This window comes from Triturus cristatus, chromosome 9, assembly GCF_964204655.1.
Source record: "Triturus cristatus chromosome 9, aTriCri1.1, whole genome shotgun sequence".
Taxonomy (NCBI): domain Eukaryota; kingdom Metazoa; phylum Chordata; class Amphibia; order Caudata; family Salamandridae; genus Triturus; species Triturus cristatus.
In genome coordinates this window covers 672,873,907-672,897,073 of record NC_140592.1, presented here as the reverse complement: position 1 = coordinate 672,897,073, position 23,167 = coordinate 672,873,907, and the positions used below count along the sequence as shown (strand labels likewise).

Sequence of the window (23,167 nt, the reverse complement as noted above, 5' to 3'; positions counted from 1 at the left end):
TGCTGAGAAGTTTGATACCAAACTTCTCAGTCTTCAGTTTTGCCATTATGGTGCTGTGGAGTTCGTGTTTGACGAGCTCTCAGCACCATATAGTCTTAAATGGCAGCACTGCACTTACAGTGCACAGGTATGGACCTGGGTACTGTAGGGGCACAGGGCTAATGCTCCTGTGCCCACACCACTGGCATAGGGCACCCAGCTAGAGGGGTGGCTGATGTATGCCAGGACAGTGTAGGTTGTGGGCATGGCACACAGGGATGTGTTCAATGTCGACTCTTTGTTTTGTCTTTTACCCAGACACTCAGCCTGCCAGGGCAGTGTGTTTGTGTTGGGGTACAGGGCCTCTAAGGGTGGCACAATAAGCGCTGCAGCCCTTAGTCAGATGGCCCTGGATACCTAGGGTACCATTTACCAGGGGCTGACATGTGGCCAGGGTTTGCCAATTTGGGGTTTTAGGTTTTAGGGAAGGAACATAGGACCTGGGCACCTGATTGGCAGGAGTCCAGGGCACCCTTAGTCAAAGTACATTCAGCAAAAAGTGGGGGCATACCATGCAAGAAAGATGGCACTTCCTTACACGCTGCGCTCAGTGTCACTCCACTCTACATCACTCAGCGTCTTTGCAGTCCACAGCACTCCAATTTGCTCTACACCAGTAGTCTCCAACATTTTACTCTATATCACTCCACTTTACACCACTTCACTCTACTCTGAAACACTCTACTCTATGCCATTTTGTTCAACTTCACTCTACGCCACTCCATACTATTACACTCTATTCTACACCTCTGAACTCTACGACACTGCAGTCTACACCAATGCAGTCTACAGTACTTTACTCAAAACCGTTACGCTCTACGCCACTGCAATCTATTCCAATCTACTCTGCAACACTGCACTGAGCTCCATTCTACTCTACGCCACTGCACTTTATACCACTTTACACCATTGCACTCTACATCACTTTACTCTGCATCACTCTACACCACTGCACTGTTCTTTGCGACTCTACTATGCAGCACAGCCCCCTCTGCGCAACAGCCCCGTCTGCTCCACTCTAATATACTGTACACCACTGCACTCTATGCCTCTCTACTCTGCACTATGCAAGTGCACACTACCCCCTCCTTTCTATGCCCCGCTGCACTCTTTGCCACACTTCCCTGCGCTGCTCCACTCAATTACAACCTGAAACAATCTATTGTACCCCACTGCACTCTATACCACTACACTTTATGCCACTCCACACTGCTGCAGTCAACTCTGCATTCCTACTCTATGCCATTGCACTTTACCCTGCACCACTCCTCTGAAAGTCTACTTTGTGCTGCTGCATTCTGCGCCACTGCATTCAAAACAATCCACCTACACCAACTACTTTGCACCACTGAACTTAGCGCCACTATACTCTACAACATTCTACTCTGCACGCTACGTCATTCTACACCATTGCGCGCTGTCACTGCACTCCACGTCACTGTATTCTACTTTACTCTGCACCACTGTACTCTACTTCACTGCTCTCTACAACACTACTCGGCGTGACTGCAGTCTGCCACTGCACCACTAAACTCTGCCACTCTACACCTCTCTACTCTGCATGCCTGCACTCTAAGACAATGCTTTCCACACCACTACTATTTACCACAACTCTGCACTCTGCGCCACTCCACTCAGCAACACTATTCCACGCCACTCAAATTAACACATTTTCCTATATTAATCCACCACTAATCCTTTTTAGGTGACAGAGTAGAGTGTTACTTGCTGAAAAGCGATTAGAAGTCTCATCAGGCGTTGTAAGCGATATATATAAATACAATTACACTTCACACTAAGCCACTCTATTCTACGCCGCAGCACTCTACTCCAATGCTCTCTATACCACCTTACTCAAAAACTACACCTCTGCACTCTTGTGCCAATCTACTGTGCATCATGAAACTGTACAGCACTGCACTCTGCACCACTGTACTCCATTGCACTCTCACTTTACTCTGCACCACTCTACGCCACTGCACTACACCAATGCACTCTACGCCACTAAGACTGAACTCTACGATACTCTACTCTGCAGCACTCGACACTGAACTCTAGCCCACCCTACTTTGTGCCACTTTATTGTGTTACTGCACTCCACTCTGCACCACTCTATTGCCCTCTATGCCAATGCACGCTGCATCACTCCACTCTACGTCAGTCTAATCTACTGTGCACCACTGCACTCTACGCCTCTCTACTCTACACTTCTCTACTCTATACCACTCTACTCTATGCCAGTGCATTCAACTAAACTCTACTATGCACTACTGCACTGTATACTACTCCACCCTGCACCACTCCATGCCACTTCACTCTACTCTGAAGCAGTATACTCAAAGCCACTTCACTTTATGCCACTCTACACCAGTACAATAACACTGTGCCACTCTACTCTATGCTACTCTACTGCATTCCACCCTGCACCACTATACTCTACCTTGCACCACTCTAACTGTTTACTGTACGCCACTGCCTACTACGCCACCTTCACCACTGTATGCCACTGCATTCTACCCTGCGCCACTCTATGCCTCTGCAGTTTACGCTAGGCCACTGTACTCTAAGCCAACTAGTTAGCACCACTGCACTTTATGCCACTATTCTCCACAACATTCTACTCTACAGCACTGCATGCTGCATCACTCTACACCATAGCACTCTGTGCCACTTTATTCTACACCTCTGCACTCTACGACCCTTCACTCTACTGTGCATGACTGCACTCTTTGCCACTGCACTCTGCTCTGCACCTCTCCACTCATTGCCACTTCACTCCCCTCAGAAACAATCTACTCTATGCCACTTCACTCTACTCCAATCTGCGCCACTTCACTCTACACAATTGCACTCTACACCACTGTATTCTATTCTGCACCCCTCTACTCTATGCCACTGCACTCTACGTTATTCTACTCTGCACCACTGTACTGTACACCACTTCACTCTAGGCCACTTTACTCCACTCTACTCTACGTAACTCCTATCTACAGCACTCCGCTCCACTCCACAATGCTCTACGCAACTCCCTCTAGGCCACTCCATGCCACTTTATTCTATTCTATGACACACTACTACATTGTATGCCACTCCACTCTGGTACACCTGGGCACTCCGCCGTGACACTGCCATTCCAATCGATGCCTCTCAACTCTACAACACTACGCCACTCCACTCTGACAATCTACTCCGCTCTATGCCACTCTATTCTACAACACTCTACTCCACACCACATTACGACACTATGCAACTCCACAACACTCTACTCAGCTCAAATACTGTACTTCACTCTACATGACTTAACTCGACACCCTTTCACTCTACGACACGCAACTCACACCGCGACACTCCACAACACTGTACACTACTCCATGACACTTCTCTCCACTTCGCTGTACACCACTCCATAACCCTTCACTCTAATCTACTTCACTCTACCCCACTCCACTCTACCCCACTAACCTTTAGCCATGCTGAACAGCAATCACTCTGGTGAACAACATTGCTAAAACATATTGGCAAATCCAATAGCTCTTGTATAGGTGAGACCTAGTTGCTTTGCCGATGCTTGTTTTTTCTCATGTGGTGAAAACTGATCAATGAGAACTTACCATGGATTCTGAGCCTCTATTTATCCTGTTTGAAAATCCTATTCAATAGACATTTAACTCAATTGTTTTTTGTTTTTTTGCAGACTGGAATCATGTTGAACAGACCGGTGATGAGGGGTGATGATAATGACAAATCTCACCCCTCGCGACCCGGAATGGGCAATCCCCCACCAATGCCTGGGCCACCAGGAAGCCAGATGCCTCCACCACCACCACGTCCACCAGGAATGGGAAACCCACCACCACCACCACCTCCTGGGATGGGAAACCCCCCACTACCACCTGGACAAGACAATTCCATGCCACCACGTCCCCCAGGATTGGGCAACCCACCGCAGATGCCTCCACCACCTCGCCCACCAGGAATGGGCAATCCCCCTTTGCCACCAGGTCAAGGCACCCAGTTACCACCACCGCCTCCTCGTCCTGGTATGGGAAATCCACCACCACCACCTGGTCAGGGCAACCAGTTGCCCCCCCCACCTCGTCCTGGAATGGGCAATCCCCCGCCACCTCCAGGTCAGGCTAATCAACTGCCCCCTCGTCCTGGAATGGGAAATCCACCACCCCCACCTGGACAATCCGGTCAGTTGCCTCCGCCGCCTCGTCCTGGAATGGGTAACCCTCCTCCACCTCCTGGGCAAGGAACTCAGCTACCCCCTCCACCACGTCCTCCTGGAATGGGGAATCCACCTCCACCTCCCGGACAAGGAAATCAGCTACCCCCTCCGCCCCGTCCTCCTGGAATGGGGAATCCACCCCCCCCTCCTCGCCCTGGAATGGGAAACCCCCCGCTGCCTCCTGGCCAAGGCAGTCCGTTGCCCCCGCCTCCTCGAATGGGAAATCCGCCACCACAGATGCCACCACCACCACCTCGTCCAGGAATGGGTAATCCACCTCAGATGCCACCACCACCACGAATGGGCAATCCACCTCAGATGCCACCACCACCTCCTCGTCCTGGAATGCCGACTCCACCGCAGCCTCCTGGGCCAGGCAACCAGATGCCCCCACGACTTGGGATGGGCAATCCACCACAGCAGCCACCACGCCCTGGACAGGTAAAAGTGGAAACAAGCATATAACTTGCCCCCCTTATATAACTTATACCCCTAAGGCTGTGCTTGTAACTTTAATCCAGATTTGAGTTAGCAATGTAAAATAATAACACAATCCTTTTCCTACTGTCTGCTTGCAGCTCAAAGTTAAGCAGATTGGCATAAGCTAATTCAGGCTAAAGATAGTGTTCACCACTGGTACAGTGTACAACTTCCGTTTGCTGATTTAAACTTTGTGACCAAACAAAGAATGGATTTATATAAGGGGTGATCCTGTAGCGGTTTAGCAGCTCTGTTCAATGAACTACCTGCTAAATCAATTTACCGAAATTTGCATATGCACACATGCTTATGTTCTTCTTGTGCACTTGAATTGTGCTGCTAATATTTATCCCTTTGAAGCCCTTAATTTGGGCCATTGTGCCCATCATACTTTGCAGAACAGGACCCTCTTACTGTCTTTGCCATAGCGTCCTCTTGCATTTATCCCATTGCAAGAAAATACATGTATTTGTGCTGGTGTGCTTTCCACTAGAAGAAAACGGCACAATCCATAATATTTCTAAATTACACACCTCTTCGCCCCTACGTTCTACTGTTGGAATCTCACATGTGTATCTCCACAATGACTTTAACCGCCATTTGCTACTTTACTTTTGATGATTAACATATCACTAAGATTGGACTACTGATCTTAAATTGCAGTGTCCCCTGCTGCCGATCCCTAGGCACTCTTTTAGGGCACATGTTTTGTAGCCTGTGGCATCCTTTGTATTGTTCTGTGGTACCACATACATATATTCCAGTCAACCTTAGTTCGTAGTAAATAAGATTCTATTCTGACTTTTTCTGGGAGGAGATCTAGTTCTTTTTAGGGCGCTAAACCCAAGAGAGTCTTCTGTTTAAGGCAAGTCATTTTGAAGCAAAGTCAACTGGTGCAGAAATTTAAAGCAAGGTGAGATCTGCCCAAATTTCTGCAACATTTTGAGTGCAACTAGCATCTCGTCAATGAGCTTATGAGCTTAGTATTAAATGCCATTAACCTGCACCCCTCGGGATGGAAAATGTCCTGACTGATATTTGTAAAGCAGGTTTGTGAGCACTTGAAATGGCAACCATTGATGCTCCAAAACAAACTGCAGAAAAGAGGGCAAGCTAACTGGGCTCAGATATGAACTAGGCTGGTCTGTAACTATGCACTAAGACAATTGCCACAGTGGTGGCAATTAAATAAAACTCACCTTGCCATGCGTGGGCTGTATCTTTGAGGAAATGTTGGTAGACATTCAGGAAGCATGAAGTGATTTAATGTAATCAGTGCAAGTACTAGAGCCCAACAGATGCACAAGCAAAGTTATTTTGATATGATATCTTGGTTCCAGAGCTCACTTCTACACATGCCAGTCGGACTTATCTGTAAATGTGGCTCTCTTCATTCCCTATAGCTGGCCGGTATAGGAGTAACAGCAGATTTTCTCTTCATGTGTTTTCTGCTTTCCGGTTTGCTATTGCCTAAGTCCAGCGTTTCTTTGCTCTCACCCTCTCTGTTCCCCATTTTTAGTGTCTGCTATTATGTTCTCTTTTTCAGATGCCAAGCATGCCTATGCCACCTCCACCGATGAGCAGGCCCCCAATGCCAGCCCCGCCACCTCCACCGCTAGGTATGGCGATGAGTTTCCAGATGCGTCAGCCACCTCCTGGTATTGGCCCTCCGCCACTCCGCATGCCATCTGTTGACCAAACTGGGATCTCAGAGGAGGACAGAATGAAGATGGCACAGCAACAGTCTGCAATGTTGATGCAGCAGCAGCAACAACAGCAGCAGCAGCAACAACAGCAGCAGCAGCAACAACAGCAGCAGCAGCAGCAACAGCAGCAACAGGAGGAGCGAGCAAAGCAGGTGTGTGTACTTGTGAGAAATAAACGATTGGCACGGTAATTTTTAGGTCTTTGAAAGCTGATGATCTGGGTTAAATGAGAGGTTTTGGTAGGCCAGTAGTCATGTGCCGCTATCCTGAGTGGGTACTTTTGCTTACTACAGGTGTCCCACTGCCACTCTACTATTGCTCTTCATTTAAGTGACCAACGTACTCCTTTTTGGAACTCAATTTCTATTATAGAAGTGAGGTCAAGAAGTCCAAGGTTAATCCAAGTGCTGGGGGTGGTGTTGTAATTATAAACACGGATACAATATGTCAACAATCAGTGACCTAAATTTCCAGTCAGTACTTCAGTTTAGAAGAAGAAGCTTTATTTAACAAGCAAATAAGTTTTGTTAAAAATGATGAATACAACAACTTAGCAGGTGTTGGCGCATTCTGTGGTCAAGGCATGATCTTGAACGTTGTTATAGCACCTTTTAGCGGAATAGTGGATTTCTGTTAGGTGTCTAGATGGCAAATGCTCTTCTGTGGGTCTTTATAGGAATCTGTGTGAGACACTTTGGGAGTGCTTGGACCCTTGCATTTTACCAGTGCTAAACTACCTCAAGTGGGTCTAAATGGGGTGCAGAAAGGGTGAGGTGGGTCTCTGCATCCAACTCAGTTTCCTGACAGCCCTTAACTAATACCATGCCTGGATTATAAAGTTACTAAAACAATACTGCAGGGCTTGACTAGATTGTGTCATCCCAATCGTGCAAAACCCCAACTCTCAGCCCATTAGCAGCGCTCCACCCAGTAAATTGCCTGTTGCTCCTTGAGGGTACCAGTTAGTGACCTAGTGTTCAGTCATTGGTGTCTGGATAGGGACAGAATCCACAAAGTAATTTACTACTGTCCAGTTATCAGTTATGGGCAACTGAACCTATAATCATTGGATTACCTGTGTCTTGGAAGGTAATGGCTGTGGTCGGGAGGCATTGTTGCAACCTCATCTAAACATAGTCTGTGTGTTTTAGGCCTAGTTATGAACCACTATTTCATCTAGTGAAGTCTCTAGAACCATAACGACTAGGACAACTGTTAAAACGATTTTAAAATAGGCCTGTGAATCTTAGTCCTTCTGTGGCAGGAAAAGGAAAATACTTGAGTCTTATATTGTGCTGGCTAATGCTTTTCACTATTTAAAGGTGATTGAGCATCTTCTTGACCCAGATGATGGTCTTGATTCCTGCTTCCTCCTGTGCCGCTGGGCTTTGGCGATCTCAGTGTTCGTGGCAGACTTGGTCCTTCTTATTGAACTTGTGTTGGTCGCTCAGTGAAAATACCCTTGTGTAGATATTTCCAGAGACCAGGTCCAGCACTAGGCAGATACAGTTCATTTTTTAGCCCACCGGTAAATCCTCCTTCTCTTTAATGCCATATTAGCAAGGTGATTATACAGACTTTGCAGGCTTTGTTCCAGCCTGGATGCCAATCCAACAATACACAGTTTCGTGCAGGGGACATGATTTGATGCTGCACGATGGGGACTGCCATTCAGTAAACCTCTAGACTGTACCTGCACAGTGCCCACTGATCTAGTCACTGGGACGCCCTAGCTGGAGCATAGTCGCCATGTATGCTTCCTTAAATCTCACCTGACTGGCTTGATGCCTGTCTCCCGTTTGCCTCTGCCTCAACGCCACCTTTAGCCCACGAGTCGCTTGCGGCCTACCTACTGAGCCTGGGCTTCTGCTTTTGCCAGGAGTGCTACCGAGATTTCTCTGCGCTGTTGAGAACATGGACATAATAGATCTTTGGTGTTGAGATGAGTCTCGCTTGCCAGCTGTCTGACTGTCCTGTTTCTAATTACTGCTGGCTCACTCTGTGGCCTGCTGAAGGTTCCTATCATAGACTCGGAGCTGCACACTACCCAGCTACATCCATGGGACACCTGGAGCTCAGCCTGAGGAAGTCAATGGCGGGTGGAAGTAGACAATGAGTGGCATACATACCCTGGCTTTTAGACGAAAGGAGGGACCGCCCACCCGAAATCTTGGCAACGTGGTTAAGCACTCTCACCTCCATCTGACTGCCTACACCTTCAATGTCACTGGATGCTCCTAATACTGACATTAAATTTAGGGTGTAGGGTAGGAGTTTGACTGTCTCTCGGCACTCGGACTTTCCTGAATTAGATTTATTTGCTTTCAGTTCCCTTTCTTGGACATTTTGGTGGGGCGTCATGCAATGGGTCTGCTCTTTCATTCCTGCAAACTCCCCTCCATGTCCGTTTGGTCAGGGAGCAAGGCAGGCCTTTTCCAGTGCCCCCAAGAGCTCTGAGAAATTGAGGCACTGACTTGCAGCACCAACATATTCATGCAGAGTTGCTCTGGTCGTCTGCGGCCTAATGCAGCCTACTCGGATTGCAGTGATCTCCCTACCCACTGTCACAGTTGTCTTACCTCTCGTAAAATCAAACACAGGGGTCTATTATTGCAGCTACCACTCCTTCCATCGACTCCATACGGGCAAGATTTTCCCCGTTCTTACAACCTGCGTATGACCACTATTACTACAGAACTTGGCCTCGTTCGTGATGATCAACGGAAACTGGCAGAATGAGTTATGAACACTGAAACCTTGTCACAAGAACTACAATCCCAAAACAGATGACATTGAATGACAAGTGTCCAAACTCCTGGAGAGTATCCACCTTCTGGAAGGTGGGTGTAGGAGGGCCGCTGCCACCGCAATAATATCTGTATTGTTGATCTCCCGGACGTTTCTGAGGGCTGACCCCTTCCATAGTTAAGAATTGTACATGATTTTTGTAAATTGATAACCTTTGAGATTCACTTGATGGTTTGCTTTTCTTTACACAGACGTAAGAGCAAGCCTGTTAAAACTATAGCAAATTAAACATTGCTGGCCTGTTGAAAAATGATATTGCTATAAATAAAACATATCAAGGAAAGGTCAGAGGTTGATAACGGAAGCAAATCTAACCTCTGCTATTTATAAAATTGACTTGTATGTGGATAAATGGTAAAATCATGTTGCAGATGTCAAAACGTTAGGGTTGTTTTTGTGTGTGAAATAATTGTAGTATGTTGCCTGTGAGGCACTAAACAGTGTGTTCGAGGCATGTGTGCTCTAGATACACGTGCTTTGCATACTCCTGCCATCTAGTGTTGGGTCCAGATGTTTGCAAGTTGGTTTTCTTCTATGAAGTCTTTTCCAGTCACGAGGGAGGGCGGCGACTCCTTTCGGTGATCATGGGCATCGACTCCATTGTTAGATTGTTTTCTTTCCACCATCCGGTTCAGACGTGGTTTGTGTTGCTCTGGTTCGAGACCGTTCTTCAGGATCCCCTCGGTGCGCAACCCACTGTACCCTCGTTGGTATTGTTTCTTACGCATCCCTTTATTTCCGCCTCTTGAAAAAATAAGAAAACTCCCATCTTCAATCGAGAAGACGTTGTTGGCGGCCTTCGGGCCTAGCCATTTCGGTCGACTTCCTCTCCGTCACAATCATACAATCTTCTGCCGATGGAGCGAACTCTGTTTCAGTTCGGTCCTCTGTGCCACTCCAATTATCCGCGCACTAACCTGCTTAAAGTCTGCAATTTGTGCCTCTCATCGGAGCACAAAGAAGAAGATTGCGATGCTTGCCAATAGTTATGATCCAAAAAGACTTTCCTGGACCGTCGAGCTCTATGTAGGAACATGTAGCGGCAGAACATCGACTACACACCGGATATCTTTGAGAAAGATACCGAACAGGAGGAAATGGAAGCATCAGCAGCAGAAGAGGAGGAGGCCTTCTCTATCTATGAATCTGATTAGGAACCGGAGATTGAGTCAGAAGACATTCCTGCGGGACAGGATGCCATGAGTAACAAAGCCCCTTTGCCCACTGAAATCATTTCCACCAACAAAAGGCTTCTGTGCCACCACTGCCTTTGGGACAGGGTCGGCACAGAGAGACTGCCTTCGGGCTCAGCACCAAAACAACATATCAAGCCTTTTGGGTCCGGCTCGAGTCGAGATAAAACATTCTTGGAACCTAAACCATCGGCTAGAAAGGATACAAAAGACAGGTCCAGCTCGGCATTGAAAGTTTTGGCACTGAAATCGAAAGATGCCCTTCAATAATCCCCGGAACCTATCCTGGAACTTATGAACCAAAGAAAATGTACATTAATCCAGACATTGGACATATTTTGGCCAATGATGCAATACCTTCCAAAAGACTGTTCCAGAGAATACAAGCTACAAAATTCTATCTACCTTATCCCTCAGTCCCCTCCACCACTTGCACTATTACCAGGCTCAAACCCCTTTAATATTACACCACAGGGCTCTCCACATACACAGCCTGATATAGATAAGGGGGATGACAATACAGACCCCCTAGGATATAGCGGCATGGATTCGCAAATTTAGCGGCACAAATATGGAAATTTAGCGGCACAAATATGGAAATTTAGCGGCATTTTTGCGGCACTTTATTTCACTCATAATCATTCATTTTCAGCCTTAAATCAATGGAAACTCTTTTAGCAGAGTATTCCACTTTGAATAGGCAACCTGGAATATGGAACAGAGGAAGCAGCTCACAGGTGAAGGCTGTTATCCTTTGGAAATGCAATTCTCCATTTGCTTTAGTATAGGTTGGTAGCAGTTATCACACCTTTTGACACATTGCGGGACCGGTGTTTGGCACATCCTTAACCCTTTTCTCGCCTCAAAGTCTGAGGGCGGCTGGACACCGCTTTCGTGGACAGGCCATGGCCTGTTGAGCAGGTCCGAGAAGGTCCACTGAAATCCTACCACTGCCCATTTATTTTAAAGCTCGAAGTGATTCTGGTTTCATCTTCCCACATCCTAAAGCTAACTTCCTGATTTGCAGAAGGGAAGAATATTTGTAAATAATCCTCTCACGTTTGCCTCAATTTGTAACCAGCTAATATACAGAATTTAACACACAATCAGTGGTAACCCCTAGTTTTACTGCAGAACAATTAAAGACACGTTATCTCTGCCCGGGATCGATATTTCTATTAAGCAGAGGTGAGTGAGCCAATAAATTAACCACAAGCCGAGCTAAGGGTCAGTCTTGGCTCGAAGAGTCCATGCACGAGCCAAGCCTTGAAAATGTTTGGCACGTAAAAATATATTCTCAATCAATCAAATATAGTTTGTTTTGGGACAAAACCTATGAAACCATATCAGTAAAATAAACAAAAATGAAACACACATGCTAGACCTAAATAAATGGCACTTAAAAGTCAACCTCTAAATTAATGTTATATAAATAAATTAAGATTATAATTTTAACATCATGTCAAGGAAACGGGAAATGAGTAGGTATGGGGGCACTCCTAATATTTTAAATGGGATTAATCAGGGTCTCCGCGATAGGTCAGAGGCTCTGGCGATAGCCCACAGGTCTGCACCACACAGAGTTGTTCTTTGCCCTTGTGCTTTACATGTCTTCAAGGCCTTTTGGATCAGGTCCTTTATTTATATTGGATCAGGATCCTGCAGAGTAGAAAGCGCTCCCGGTTTGCTGGGCCATCAGATGTCTTGAGTAGATCAGATGCTGCCTCCACCTCACAGAAGTGTATGGACAGCAGGTGACCTGATTGAGGGGAGAAGAGTTTAATGGGGAGTTGTTTTCGATACCCCTGTGGGCAGGCGCACAACACCCATTGGACGCAAAGGGCTTCAGCCCCCCCCGTCATGTGTGGCAGCCCGGACAGCTTCCCGGACACACACACAGCCGCACCCTAGCACTTCACAGGTCTTTCAAAGACCATTTGCATGTTAATGAGGCCTCGCTGTTGTTTCACCCCTTCTAAGAGCCCCTGCAGCTCCACTCTGCCTATTGCTATTCATTTTTCCTTCTTTTTCTTACATTCATACTTTCACTTTCTTTCCTCCCACCTTCAGTATTCTTTGATCCTTAAGTCCTTCTCGTTCTTTTCATCTTCTGGCTTCCCTCATTGTCTTTCTTTCTCTTTCTCTCTCCTAGGTCTTCATTTATCCACTATTTTCTTTGCTGTTTGTCTACTTTCATTTCCTCTTCTTTTCATTTCCTGTTTAGTTTAATATACACCTGTCATCTTTCCTCCCCTCCTCCATCTTTCTTTCATCATTCCATTGTTTCATCTTTCCCTAAACCCGTCTATCCAGAATTCCATCCTTCAAATTTTTTATCCTTCCTTGTCACTTCATCCTTCGTCCCTTCTTTCCATTATTTGTTCATCACTGCGTCCCTACTTACATCTTCTCGTCCATCCACTCATTTTCTGTTCTTCTTTCCATTGTTCAGTAATTCCTCTTATCTTTCCTTCATTACTCCAGTGCTCCATCTGCCCTCGCATCTTTCCTTCCACCATTCATTCTTCTTCCATTTCATCTTCCTCCTTTCCTTCCGTCATTCTTTGCATTGTTCTGTTTTTTCTAGATCTAACCTTTCTTATTTCCTTTCATTGTTCTTTCCTATCTTCCATATTTCCTTCTATTCTTCTATCTTTCCTCCTATTCTTCCATTATTTTACCTCTCCAGCCATCTTTCCTTCCATCATTTCTTCCATTTGTTCTCATTTCCTTCTTTCCTTCCTCTCTTCCATCTTTTCTTATATTATCCCCCTTTAATTTAATCTCTTTCCTTCCAAGTTCTCTTTCCAGTTGCAGCTCTCACATCTTTTCTCTTTGAAATTCTCGTAATTTCTCTTTATCTCTTCACTCTGATAAGCACTGATGCAACTCTACTGTCCTCTTCCCAGAACTTTCTCATAGGATTCCATTTCAGTACCATTTATTAGTTTGTGTGTGGAGAGCTGCCAGTCACAGATCAAAGTTGAGAGGGACCTTAAATAAGAATTAGTAAGCGAGCTGGCAACCCGAAAACCAGCTACTACAGTCTGGGCTTCACAAAAGCATTTTCTATAAAAATGTATATTTCATTCTGTCATCCTCATAAAGAACTATGTTTGACAATTGGCTCTAGTTGCGCCTCTGCCTGTGGGGGCAGAACATCATCAACTATGGGATTAGGTCCAGGGGTTGTACATTGCCGATTCCGCAGGCGCTTTTGTAAAAATTGCGGCATTTTTACAAAAGTGCCGATTTCGCGGGCACTTTTGTAAAAATCGCGGCATTTTTACAAAAGTGCCGATTTCGCGGCAAACCGCGAAATCCTGGAGGGTCTGACAATAGTCCACCACCAATAGATCCATGAAATGATTACAATATTGATCAACCTAAGGATAATAACCCTGATTTATACCCTGCAAAACCATCACCTCTTGATGACAACACAGCATACCAGGAGTTAATCCTAAGGGTAGCATCATACACGGAGTTACACTATACATGTATGTGTCCGTATATTAGCACCTAGGGTAGATAAAAAAAAATATAAGCCTCCACCATCTGACCCAATTTTTATTAAGGGGCAGTTGCTTTTAGATTCCCTAGTGGTATCCAATGCTTAGAGAGAGTAAATTCTCAAACTACAGCAGATGTACCTCCGCCAGACAAAGACCCTAAGTTCATTGAATCATCAGGCAAAAGAAAAGCTGCACAAACTGCTAACCATTGGCACATTAGCAACACACAAGGACTGTTGGCGAGATATTATAGAGCCCACTGTGACGAAATGGAGGAGCTACTCCAACAAATCCCAGAAAAGTATAAAAAGAGAGGACAGGAACTAGTGCAAGAGAGAAAATAATATCGTTTTCCTCCATTAGATGTGCGCTAGATGCTGCTGAGACTGCAGCAAGGGGAATTAACACCAGCATTCTTCTTAGAAGACCTACATGGCTCAGGATATCTGGGTTTAAACCAGAGGTTCAACAGTCTATTTTAAATGTTCCATTTGACAAAGAACACCCTTTTGGCCTTCAAGCGAATGTATCACTTGAGAAAATGAAAAAAGATACCGAAGTGACAAAATCAATGGGAGCACTTCAGTCACCATCCAAAAGAGCACCGGTACTCCTAGTACGGCCCGCGGGCCGCCAGCGGCCCGGCAAGCCTTCCTTGGTGGCCCGCGGACCTTGCAGACATCGTTTTGCACTGATGCCCCTGTTTACTGTTTACATCCATGTGTTCTGGGGTCCCTCCAGAGTCCTGCCTCAATCTCCACAGCTGTCTGTCACAAGGAGCCAGGTGAGCATGTGCTGCAGCTCAGCCAGCTTCAGAGGACAAGGCTGCATTTTCACAGAAAGAGGACCGCATTCACGGTGCCAGGCCGCCTGCACAACAGAGGCGAAGATGCACATCACCGTGACTCTGCACTGCTGGAGGGAGCTGGCTCGAGGAAGAAGTACACCCAAGGCACGCAGGCAGGTGCCAGCAGCGGCGTGTGCTCTGAGGGAGAACAGGACACAAAACACAAGGACTACGTACATTAGGTTTCCTTACGAATACAGTGGCAAATATCTGCATGTGTGCGAGTTGTATCTGTACATTGCAAACCTAGCTGAAAAGCGCAGAAACATTATTTCCATAATTTCAGAGGCGCAACTAGAGCCAAATTTCGGAAGGGGCTACTGAAAATGTCGGGGGGGGGGGGGAGCTGACTCTTCCAGCAATATGGAGTGTGGAGATGCAGGGGCTCTAAGAAGGGGTGAAAAACAGCAAAGCCTTGTTAACAACTAAATGATCTTTTAAAGACCTGTGAAGTACTCAGGTGCAGCGACTGTGTGTGTGCCTGGGAAGCTGTCTCAACCCCGGCTGCCACACACAAGGGGGGAGGGGGCTGAAGCTCTTTGAGCTCAATGTCCATTGTGCGCCTGAGTCTGGGCTGGCGTGGGTGCACACTTGCAAGTGCAGGACTACGCACATATGCCAGTAGGGCTGTTACCTTTCCACAAGAAAAAACACTATTTCTTGCTGTTTTAATAGTCTTCAAAGGCCCATTTTTGATGCTAAACAGGACTGTAAATGAAATCATATGTATTCCTCTGATTTTTATAGGTTTCATTTTGCTAGCGAGAAAGTGTTACTCATAGTTGTTACAGTACCACTTTGATTTGTTTGGGAAAGATTTTGATTTTTTCCTCTAGCCCCGCCCCCAACTAACCCCGCCCCCACTAGTGCGCCCTCAGCCACAAACCACAAAATAATTTTGGCCCTCGAGAGAAAGTTTGTGAGTACCTATGCAATAGAGCTTTGTTTCGCCACTCATTCTATAGAGGAGGATCCAAAACTGTTCCCTCACATTCAAATCAAACATACAACCCTCTTCTTTTAGAGGTTTCTATATAGGAGGTTATAGAGGGAGCAATTTCAAAGGCAGAGTAAAAGGCATACCAACACGTACCTCTCCATCTCTGTTGGAAGGTAGGATCTTTCTGCATGGTTGCCCCCACTTTTTGCCTGGTGTTGCTATGTTTTTCTGACTAGTCTCACTGGGTTCCTGTCAATCAGGACACCAGTCTCTGTGCTTCTTCCCTAAATTGTACATTGTGAGTACTTCGGTACCCTCCAGATTGGCTACTAGTTTACCCTGATAAATCCCTAGTATAGAGTGAGCGAGATTCAGGTGCTCTGCACTAATGAGCCGTACGCTGTTTTTTACCACAACAGAGTAGTTCTAAGAACCCATTTCTCCTTCCTCCCAAAGGTGGTGTTGGATTTTCATGTTAACCAAACTATCTCACTGCCTACCTTTTTTCCTTATCCCTCTACTCCAGCTGAGAGGTCCCTTCATTCTCTAGACCTAAAAAGGGTCTTAAAACTCTATTTAGACAAGTCTAAGGCTATTAGAAAATCTGATTAACTGTTTGTAAACTATGATTTCATCAGAACAGGTTTTACAGCCTCTTACTATCCATCTCCAGATGGATAGTGTCAAGTATCAAGCTGGCTTACCAGTTATCAAATAAGCCCCTCTTTTTGACTTCCTATGCGCATTCCACTAGAGGGAAGGCAACAACAGTGGCTTTTCGACATAATGTATCAATTGCTGAAATCTGCAAGGCAGCCAATTAGAAATCGGTACATACATTCACGAGACACTATTGTCTCGACTCGGATACCAGAGCAGACACTCAAGTAGGCCAGGCCTCCTTGAGAAACTTATTTCAATGCTGAAATCAGCCTCTATACTTTTCTTTGCTTCTCATTTGCCTGCAGGTGGAGGATAGGCTTGCTATTCGATTCAGTGCTAATGACTATTGATGAGGATCCCCTGGAAGAGAAAGATATGTTACTTACCTGTAATCCTGGTTCTCTTCCAGGGGCAACCCACCCACCTCCCAAGGCAAATAAGGCATTTTTTAAGACAAATCGTTGTGCCCTGAACCTCTGGTCTCCACAAAGAACGACTGACCTAACTGTCAGCCCTGAGGCATGATGGGAAGCTGGGGGTCATATCTCTCATAAAGGCACAGTGCCAGTTTATGCTAACAATTCCTTAAATTTTCTATGTTTATTAATTTACAATGCAGCCTATGGGCTAACAATGCCTGCTGTTTTGCAGATTAACTTCCTTCTGGTCATTAAAGAGAGTTCAAGTGATTCTTTTCCTCCTGCTTGCCTTTTTTTCTCCAATCTATAGTTGCAAAAGCAGAAGTTTCAGAACATTGATTAGCCTTTGATTTATGTTGGAAAGCTGCTTTGGTTTGTGAAAAAATGATATATGTATATACATATATAGCTGTATATATATGTTTTTAAAAGGGAATCTTTTATAGATTCCGGGGTCCCCGCATGTGGGCAGGAATCCTCAGTGTTTATGACTTAAATGAGGATACCCCTGGAAGAGAAACAGGATTACAGGTAAGTATCTTATCCTTACCCTTCAACAAGTGCTTCCACTTTTACATCAATGCGACTTTGTCGACACTAGACTTGAAGGATGCATACTTTCATATTCCTATCCACCCAGCACATCGCAAATATCTCAGATTTGTGATAGCAGGAAACCACTATCAATTCAAAGTAGTTCCATTCGGAGTGACTACTGCACCCAGAGTAGTCACAAAATGTCTAGCAGTAGTAGCAGCTCATCTAAGAATACCACAAATTCATGTCTTCCCATATCTGGACGATTGGCTCATCAAAGCCAACACACAGAGAAAGTGTTTACAACACACCCAAGCTACCATACACCTTCTCCATCAATTGGGATTTACCGTCAATGCACAAAAGTTCCGTCTTCACCCCTCACAACTGCAAACCTATCTAGGATCAACGCTAAAAACTCACACAGCTTTAGCTTTTCCCAATGCAGCCAGGAATCAAAACTTTCAAACTTTATTACTACAGTTTCAAACCAACCAGTACCCAACACTGAAGACTTTCATGAGGCTGTTAGGAATGATGGCATCCTGTATTGTAGTTGTGCCTCACGCAAGATTACACATGCGTCCTCTACAGGAATGTTTAGCACGTCCGTGGAATCAATCACAGAGTCAACTAACAGATTTAGTGTTGGTAGACAGCCACACTCATCTCTCTCTGCAGTGGTGGAGCACAAAAAACGAAAAGGGCGGTCCTTCATCGACCCTATTCCACAAGTCTTACAAACAGCGGACGCATCTCTTAAAGGCTGGGGTGCCCATCTGCAAAATCTAACAATTCAAGGTTTATGGGATACCAAACACAGAAGTCTCCACATCAATTAATGAGAGCTTCTAGCAATTCAACTAGCACTAAAATCTTTCCAGCCTCACCTAGAAGGGAAAGTTGTCTTAGTCCGTGCGGACAATATGACAACTATGTACAAAAACAGGGGACACACACATTCTACAGTTGTCACGCCTCTCTCAGACCATTTGACGTTGATTAATACCTCAGAAAAGTACTCTTCTAGCAGAACACCTTCCAGGAATGCACAACCAGTTTGCCGATCTCCTCAGCAGGATGAGACAACAAGTACACGAATGGGAACTACATCCCCATGTTCTCCCTCCGTACTTCCAAAAAAGGGGATTTTCACAGATCTCTTTGCCAAAGCAGAGAACTCAAAATGCCCAAACGTTGCCTCCTGATTCCCACACCATCTATTCCCAGGCAATGCCCTATGGATGAACTGATCAGGGATACTTGCTAACCTTTTTCGCCTCTCCCTGTTGCTGGTTCGGAAACTCAGACAGACACCACTCACACTAATTCTAGTGGCGCCCACATGGGCTTTTCAGCCATGGTTCGCCACACTACTAGAACTGTCAGTAGTGCCACACCAAAACCTGCACCTCACTTACAACCTTCTCACTCAGCACTGTGGAGACATCAGACATCCAGACCCAAAGGAGCTCAACCTAACGATCTGGCTCCTGAAGTCATAGAGTTCGGATATTTAAACCTACCACCAGATTTCATGACAATTCTGAAAGAAGCAAGAAAACCTACCACTAGAGCATGTTATACCGTAAAGTGGAAATGGTTTGTCTATATTGTAAAAATAACACATTTTATCCGCTTGATGCATCTATAAAAATATTATTTGGTATCTTTTGCATCTACAGCGAGTTGGCTTACCTTGTACATCTATTCGATTACATCTTGCAGCGGTAACTGCGTATCTGCAAAACAGACATTTGTCCCAATTCAAACTTCCAGTAATTAAAGCTTTTATGGAAGGTCTTAAAAGAATAATACCACCCAGGGATCACCTGCACCTATCTGGAACCTTAGCTTTGTTCTCACAAGGCTTATGGGTCCACCAGTTGAACCATTACACAATTGTCCATTACAGTTTCTCTCATGGAAAGTTGCCTTTCTATTTACTATCACTTCACTGAGACATGTTGGTAAGTTACCGACAAGTCTTGAGTACTGGGTCTGGCCAAAGACATTGCATTTGGGGTGCAAGTTATGAATAGAATGGCTGTTATGTGACATTAAAAAAAAAAAAAGATACCCAGTTAACTGTGGAAGGCATTGAAAACCCAATTCATAAACCTGTTGCAGATGGAAGTGGGTTCACAAGATATGTATTAACATTTTGGAATGTACCTTGAAAGTTACCTCACCTCATTAGTTACACAGAGCATCAGTCATCCTCATCCTTGCTTCAGGTTTCAATGCCCAGCATACTGGAATCAGTTTCTTCTTTTTTGGGCTGCATGAAGTGAATCTCACTGCTGAGGTTTCCTGGCAGGCAGGTCTCCTTGGGAATAGGGACTTTCATGCACTTTATGGTTTGTGGATACTATCCTTCATTGAAGCAATTTTTCTCCACTCCTTAAAACCGCAGTTTTTGACCTATCTCTAAAATATTGTAACAGGAGCGGCAGCAGCAGGAGATGGCAAAAATGAATGCTGCGACATCCAGACCTTCAGATGTAGGATCCAGGCCAGCGGTGTCCATGTCCTCAAGAGGTAAGCTGGCTGCATGGTAGGGATTCTGCTCTGTCATATAGGCCCCTGACAGTTATTAAAAAGAATTCCTGGAAGAGGCTTGGAGTAGTTTTCTGTGGGTGCGGCCAGAAATATGAGTGGTTCATAGGATATCCACAGCTTTGGTGAGTTAGGGTGTGATAAATATTCAATCATGGCTTGGATTGGCTCATGTAGTCCTCGTGTGGATGGCCTGGGCCAGGGGGTATGGTTTTCTTGTTTTCTACAGTTAATTTGAGAACCCCTTTTAATTTGTTATGTTTTTTCCCTCTTGCTTTTGTTTGCAGTTAGTGTTTCTTCTAGTGCTCCTTCACCTGGAACAACCATTACAACTTCAGTCAGCAGACCACGTGGTGCCCCACCTCCTCCGGGAGAAGATAGCCGTGAGGTAAGGACATAGTTTTACTTCCCTATAAGGCTAATTATACAGAGCCTTGCTATTTCATCTGGGGCGAGTAACCACTAAAAGAAAGCAAGCTCAATCTGGTGGATTGGCGAAGCTCAGAAAGCTGCAGTACAGGTCAACGAAGAACCTCAAAGTTCGAGGCATGTGGGCTGCTGAATTCATATCTGTGCATAGATCGCCGCCTAGTGTTGGGTCCGGATGTTTGCACGTTGTTGTCCTGGAAGAGTCTTTGAAGTATCACGAGATAGGTGACTCCTCCCCTGGACCACAGTGCGCATGGGCATCCTCTCCATCCTTAGATTGTTTTTTTCCGCCATTGGGTTCGGATGTGCTTATCTTAGCTCAAGTTAGGAAAATTCAGTTTAAGGCCAAAAGGCCTTTAGTTTTCGTCGGTACTGTTCCCGTTCGGTATCGACTAGTTTCTTTACTACTTTAGAACCTTCTTCCAGCCTTTCGGATTCGTTTGGTCCGAACATCGAACTTACATCGACGATGGAATCGAGGACTCCATTCAAACGGTGTCCTTTATGCCACGCAAAATACCCACACATCGACGTCCACCCGGTATGCAACAAATGTCTCTCACCGGATCACGATGAGTCGAAATGTATGGCCTGTGCCCGATTCCGATCGAAGAAGACTCTCCGGAATCAACGGGCAGCGAGATTAGAAGCGCAGCAATCGGCGCCTGCCACGGCCAACATCTTCAGCACCGAAGACGAGGACGCCGAGAGCGTGGAAGAAGTAAACTCCAGCCCCGCTTCCGAACACGATTCCCGATCGGAAGACGACGATGAGGTGCTTTTTCAAAGGGAAGAAGTCATCGACGAGGTAGGAGACTACGATGAGGCCTTTGGGGCCGAAGAAGATAGCTCTAGCGAGGAGCCAGGCCCACCCGTCGATACGGAGGCTGACAAAGTGCGTCATTATAAGGCTCAGGTCGAGGGATCGCCTCCGGGCCTTACCCGAGATCAGTCTCAAAGTTCTTCGGCCCCGCCTTCAGGCCCGGCCTCGAACATCCCGCACGAGCCATTATTAACGAAAATGACTGGATTCCCTTCAGCGAAACCGAAACCAATCGTCGCACCAGTTCCACCGAAACCAAAAGTGAAACTGGCTGTAATCGGCTCGAAGGCCTCGAAGCCCTCCACTCCTTCGACGCCAGCAAAGGCCGTCGGCCCCGAACGCAGTAAAAGGGATCTCGGCGCCGAACTCACTGCAGCGGATATCGGTGCCGACCCAAAGAAAAAGGCCCTCGGTCCCCCCAAAGCGCCTCGGCCTCTGGCACCGAAGCCGTCGGCCCTGACCACCAAAGTCAAAATGGCCGCCCCATCTGCGTCGACGTCGAAGACAGCGGCACACGCCAAGTTGTCGACTCCAACGACCGTCGATATCTCTCTTCGGATCGATGACCCCATGGCTCCAAAGCAGTCGACGCCTACCTCCACAGTGCCGACCGGTTCCAAAGAGCCTTACGCGTTCTCCGTGCAACAAGTCGCGGCATCGTTGCAACGCATCAGGGAACGGGCAGCCCTCCGATCCACGTCGGGCCCCGACACGCACAAGGCTCCGAAAGCACCCTCGGCGCCGACCAACATCACTTTTGGCTTGCCGCCGTCCACGGCGCCGAAGATGTTCGAGATCCGAACACGTGTCCGCCAGACACAGTCCCCGTCTACTGGACACACAGATTCTGAGCCTTCACAGCCACAATTCATCGACGCCAACACTGGTAAACTGCTGCTCCGCAAGCGGAAAATCACGCCAGAGAGGGGATTGGACTCCTACAGAATACCTCTCAAGCACAAATTGCCGGCGGGGTCGGCACAAATTGCCGGCGGGGTCGGAACCAGTTCTTCATGAACACTTACAACCCTCCTATCAGGATCCCCAGTCCTTTTCTCCTACGCCTTCAGAGACAGACGCAGTAGAGGACTATATGGGAGATGATACCACCTACCCTGGGGATGTCGATCCTGATGAGCATCTGCAAGACCCAGATCAGGCATGGGATGACCCTACAGACCAGGGTACCGCGCCAGATACCCATGAGGACACTGCTGCCTTCAATGCCCTCATAGAACGGGCTGCTGCCAATCATGGAGTAGAACTCCATTCTGACACTGTCGAAGAAGACTTCTTAGTGGACACTTTCGCCTCTTCCGAGAGAACTGTCAAGACTCTGCCCATGTTGAAAGGAGTTCTCAAACCTGCAAAAGACATTTTTAAGGAAACAACCAGGGCACGGGTGCTAAACCCCAGGATTGAAAAAAAATACAAGCCTGCACCCGGAGACCCTATGTACATTAGGGGTCAGTTACCTCTGGACTCCATGGTAGTTGCTAACGCTCGCAAACGAGCCCATTCGCAGACAACAGGTGATGCTCCTCCCCCAGACAAGGAGTCCGGCAAAAGGATTGCAGCGCAAGCAGCAAACATCTGGCGCATTGCCAACACACAGGCACTCCTGGCCCGTTATGATCGTTCCCACTACGACACGCTAGAATCACTACTCCAACATTTGCCAGATGAATACAAAGAGGCAGCGGAGCTCCTCATCAGAGAGGGACAACTCCTTACCAATGCATCCATCAAGTGCGCCCTGGATGCTGCCGACACAGCGGCAAGGGCAATCAACACAAGCGTCATGTTGAGACGACACGCATGGTTGAGAATCTCAGGCTTCAAGCCGGAGATTCAAAACAACATCTTAAATCAGCCAGTCCACCCCGACTACTTATTCGGCCCTGAAGTTGACACTACCCTCGAGAAAATTAAAAAAGACACTGACACTGCGAAATCAATGGGGGCTCTGCAGACGCAG

At 46.4% G+C, this 23,167-nt stretch overlaps 1 protein-coding gene across 1 annotated transcript in view; it reads left to right on the top strand.

Moving 5' to 3' along the window:
- Positions 1-23,167, top strand: part of SF3B2 (splicing factor 3b subunit 2) — a 355,029-nt gene that overhangs the window by 39,285 nt on the left and 292,577 nt on the right. Inside the window, exons 3-6 of the mRNA XM_085625740.1 lie at positions 3,734-4,711; positions 6,297-6,608; positions 19,826-19,919; positions 20,225-20,325. Of these exons, the coding sequence (XP_085481866.1) occupies positions 3,734-4,711; positions 6,297-6,608; positions 19,826-19,919; positions 20,225-20,325 (1,485 nt within the window). The remainder of the gene's footprint in view (positions 1-3,733; positions 4,712-6,296; positions 6,609-19,825; positions 19,920-20,224; positions 20,326-23,167) is intronic.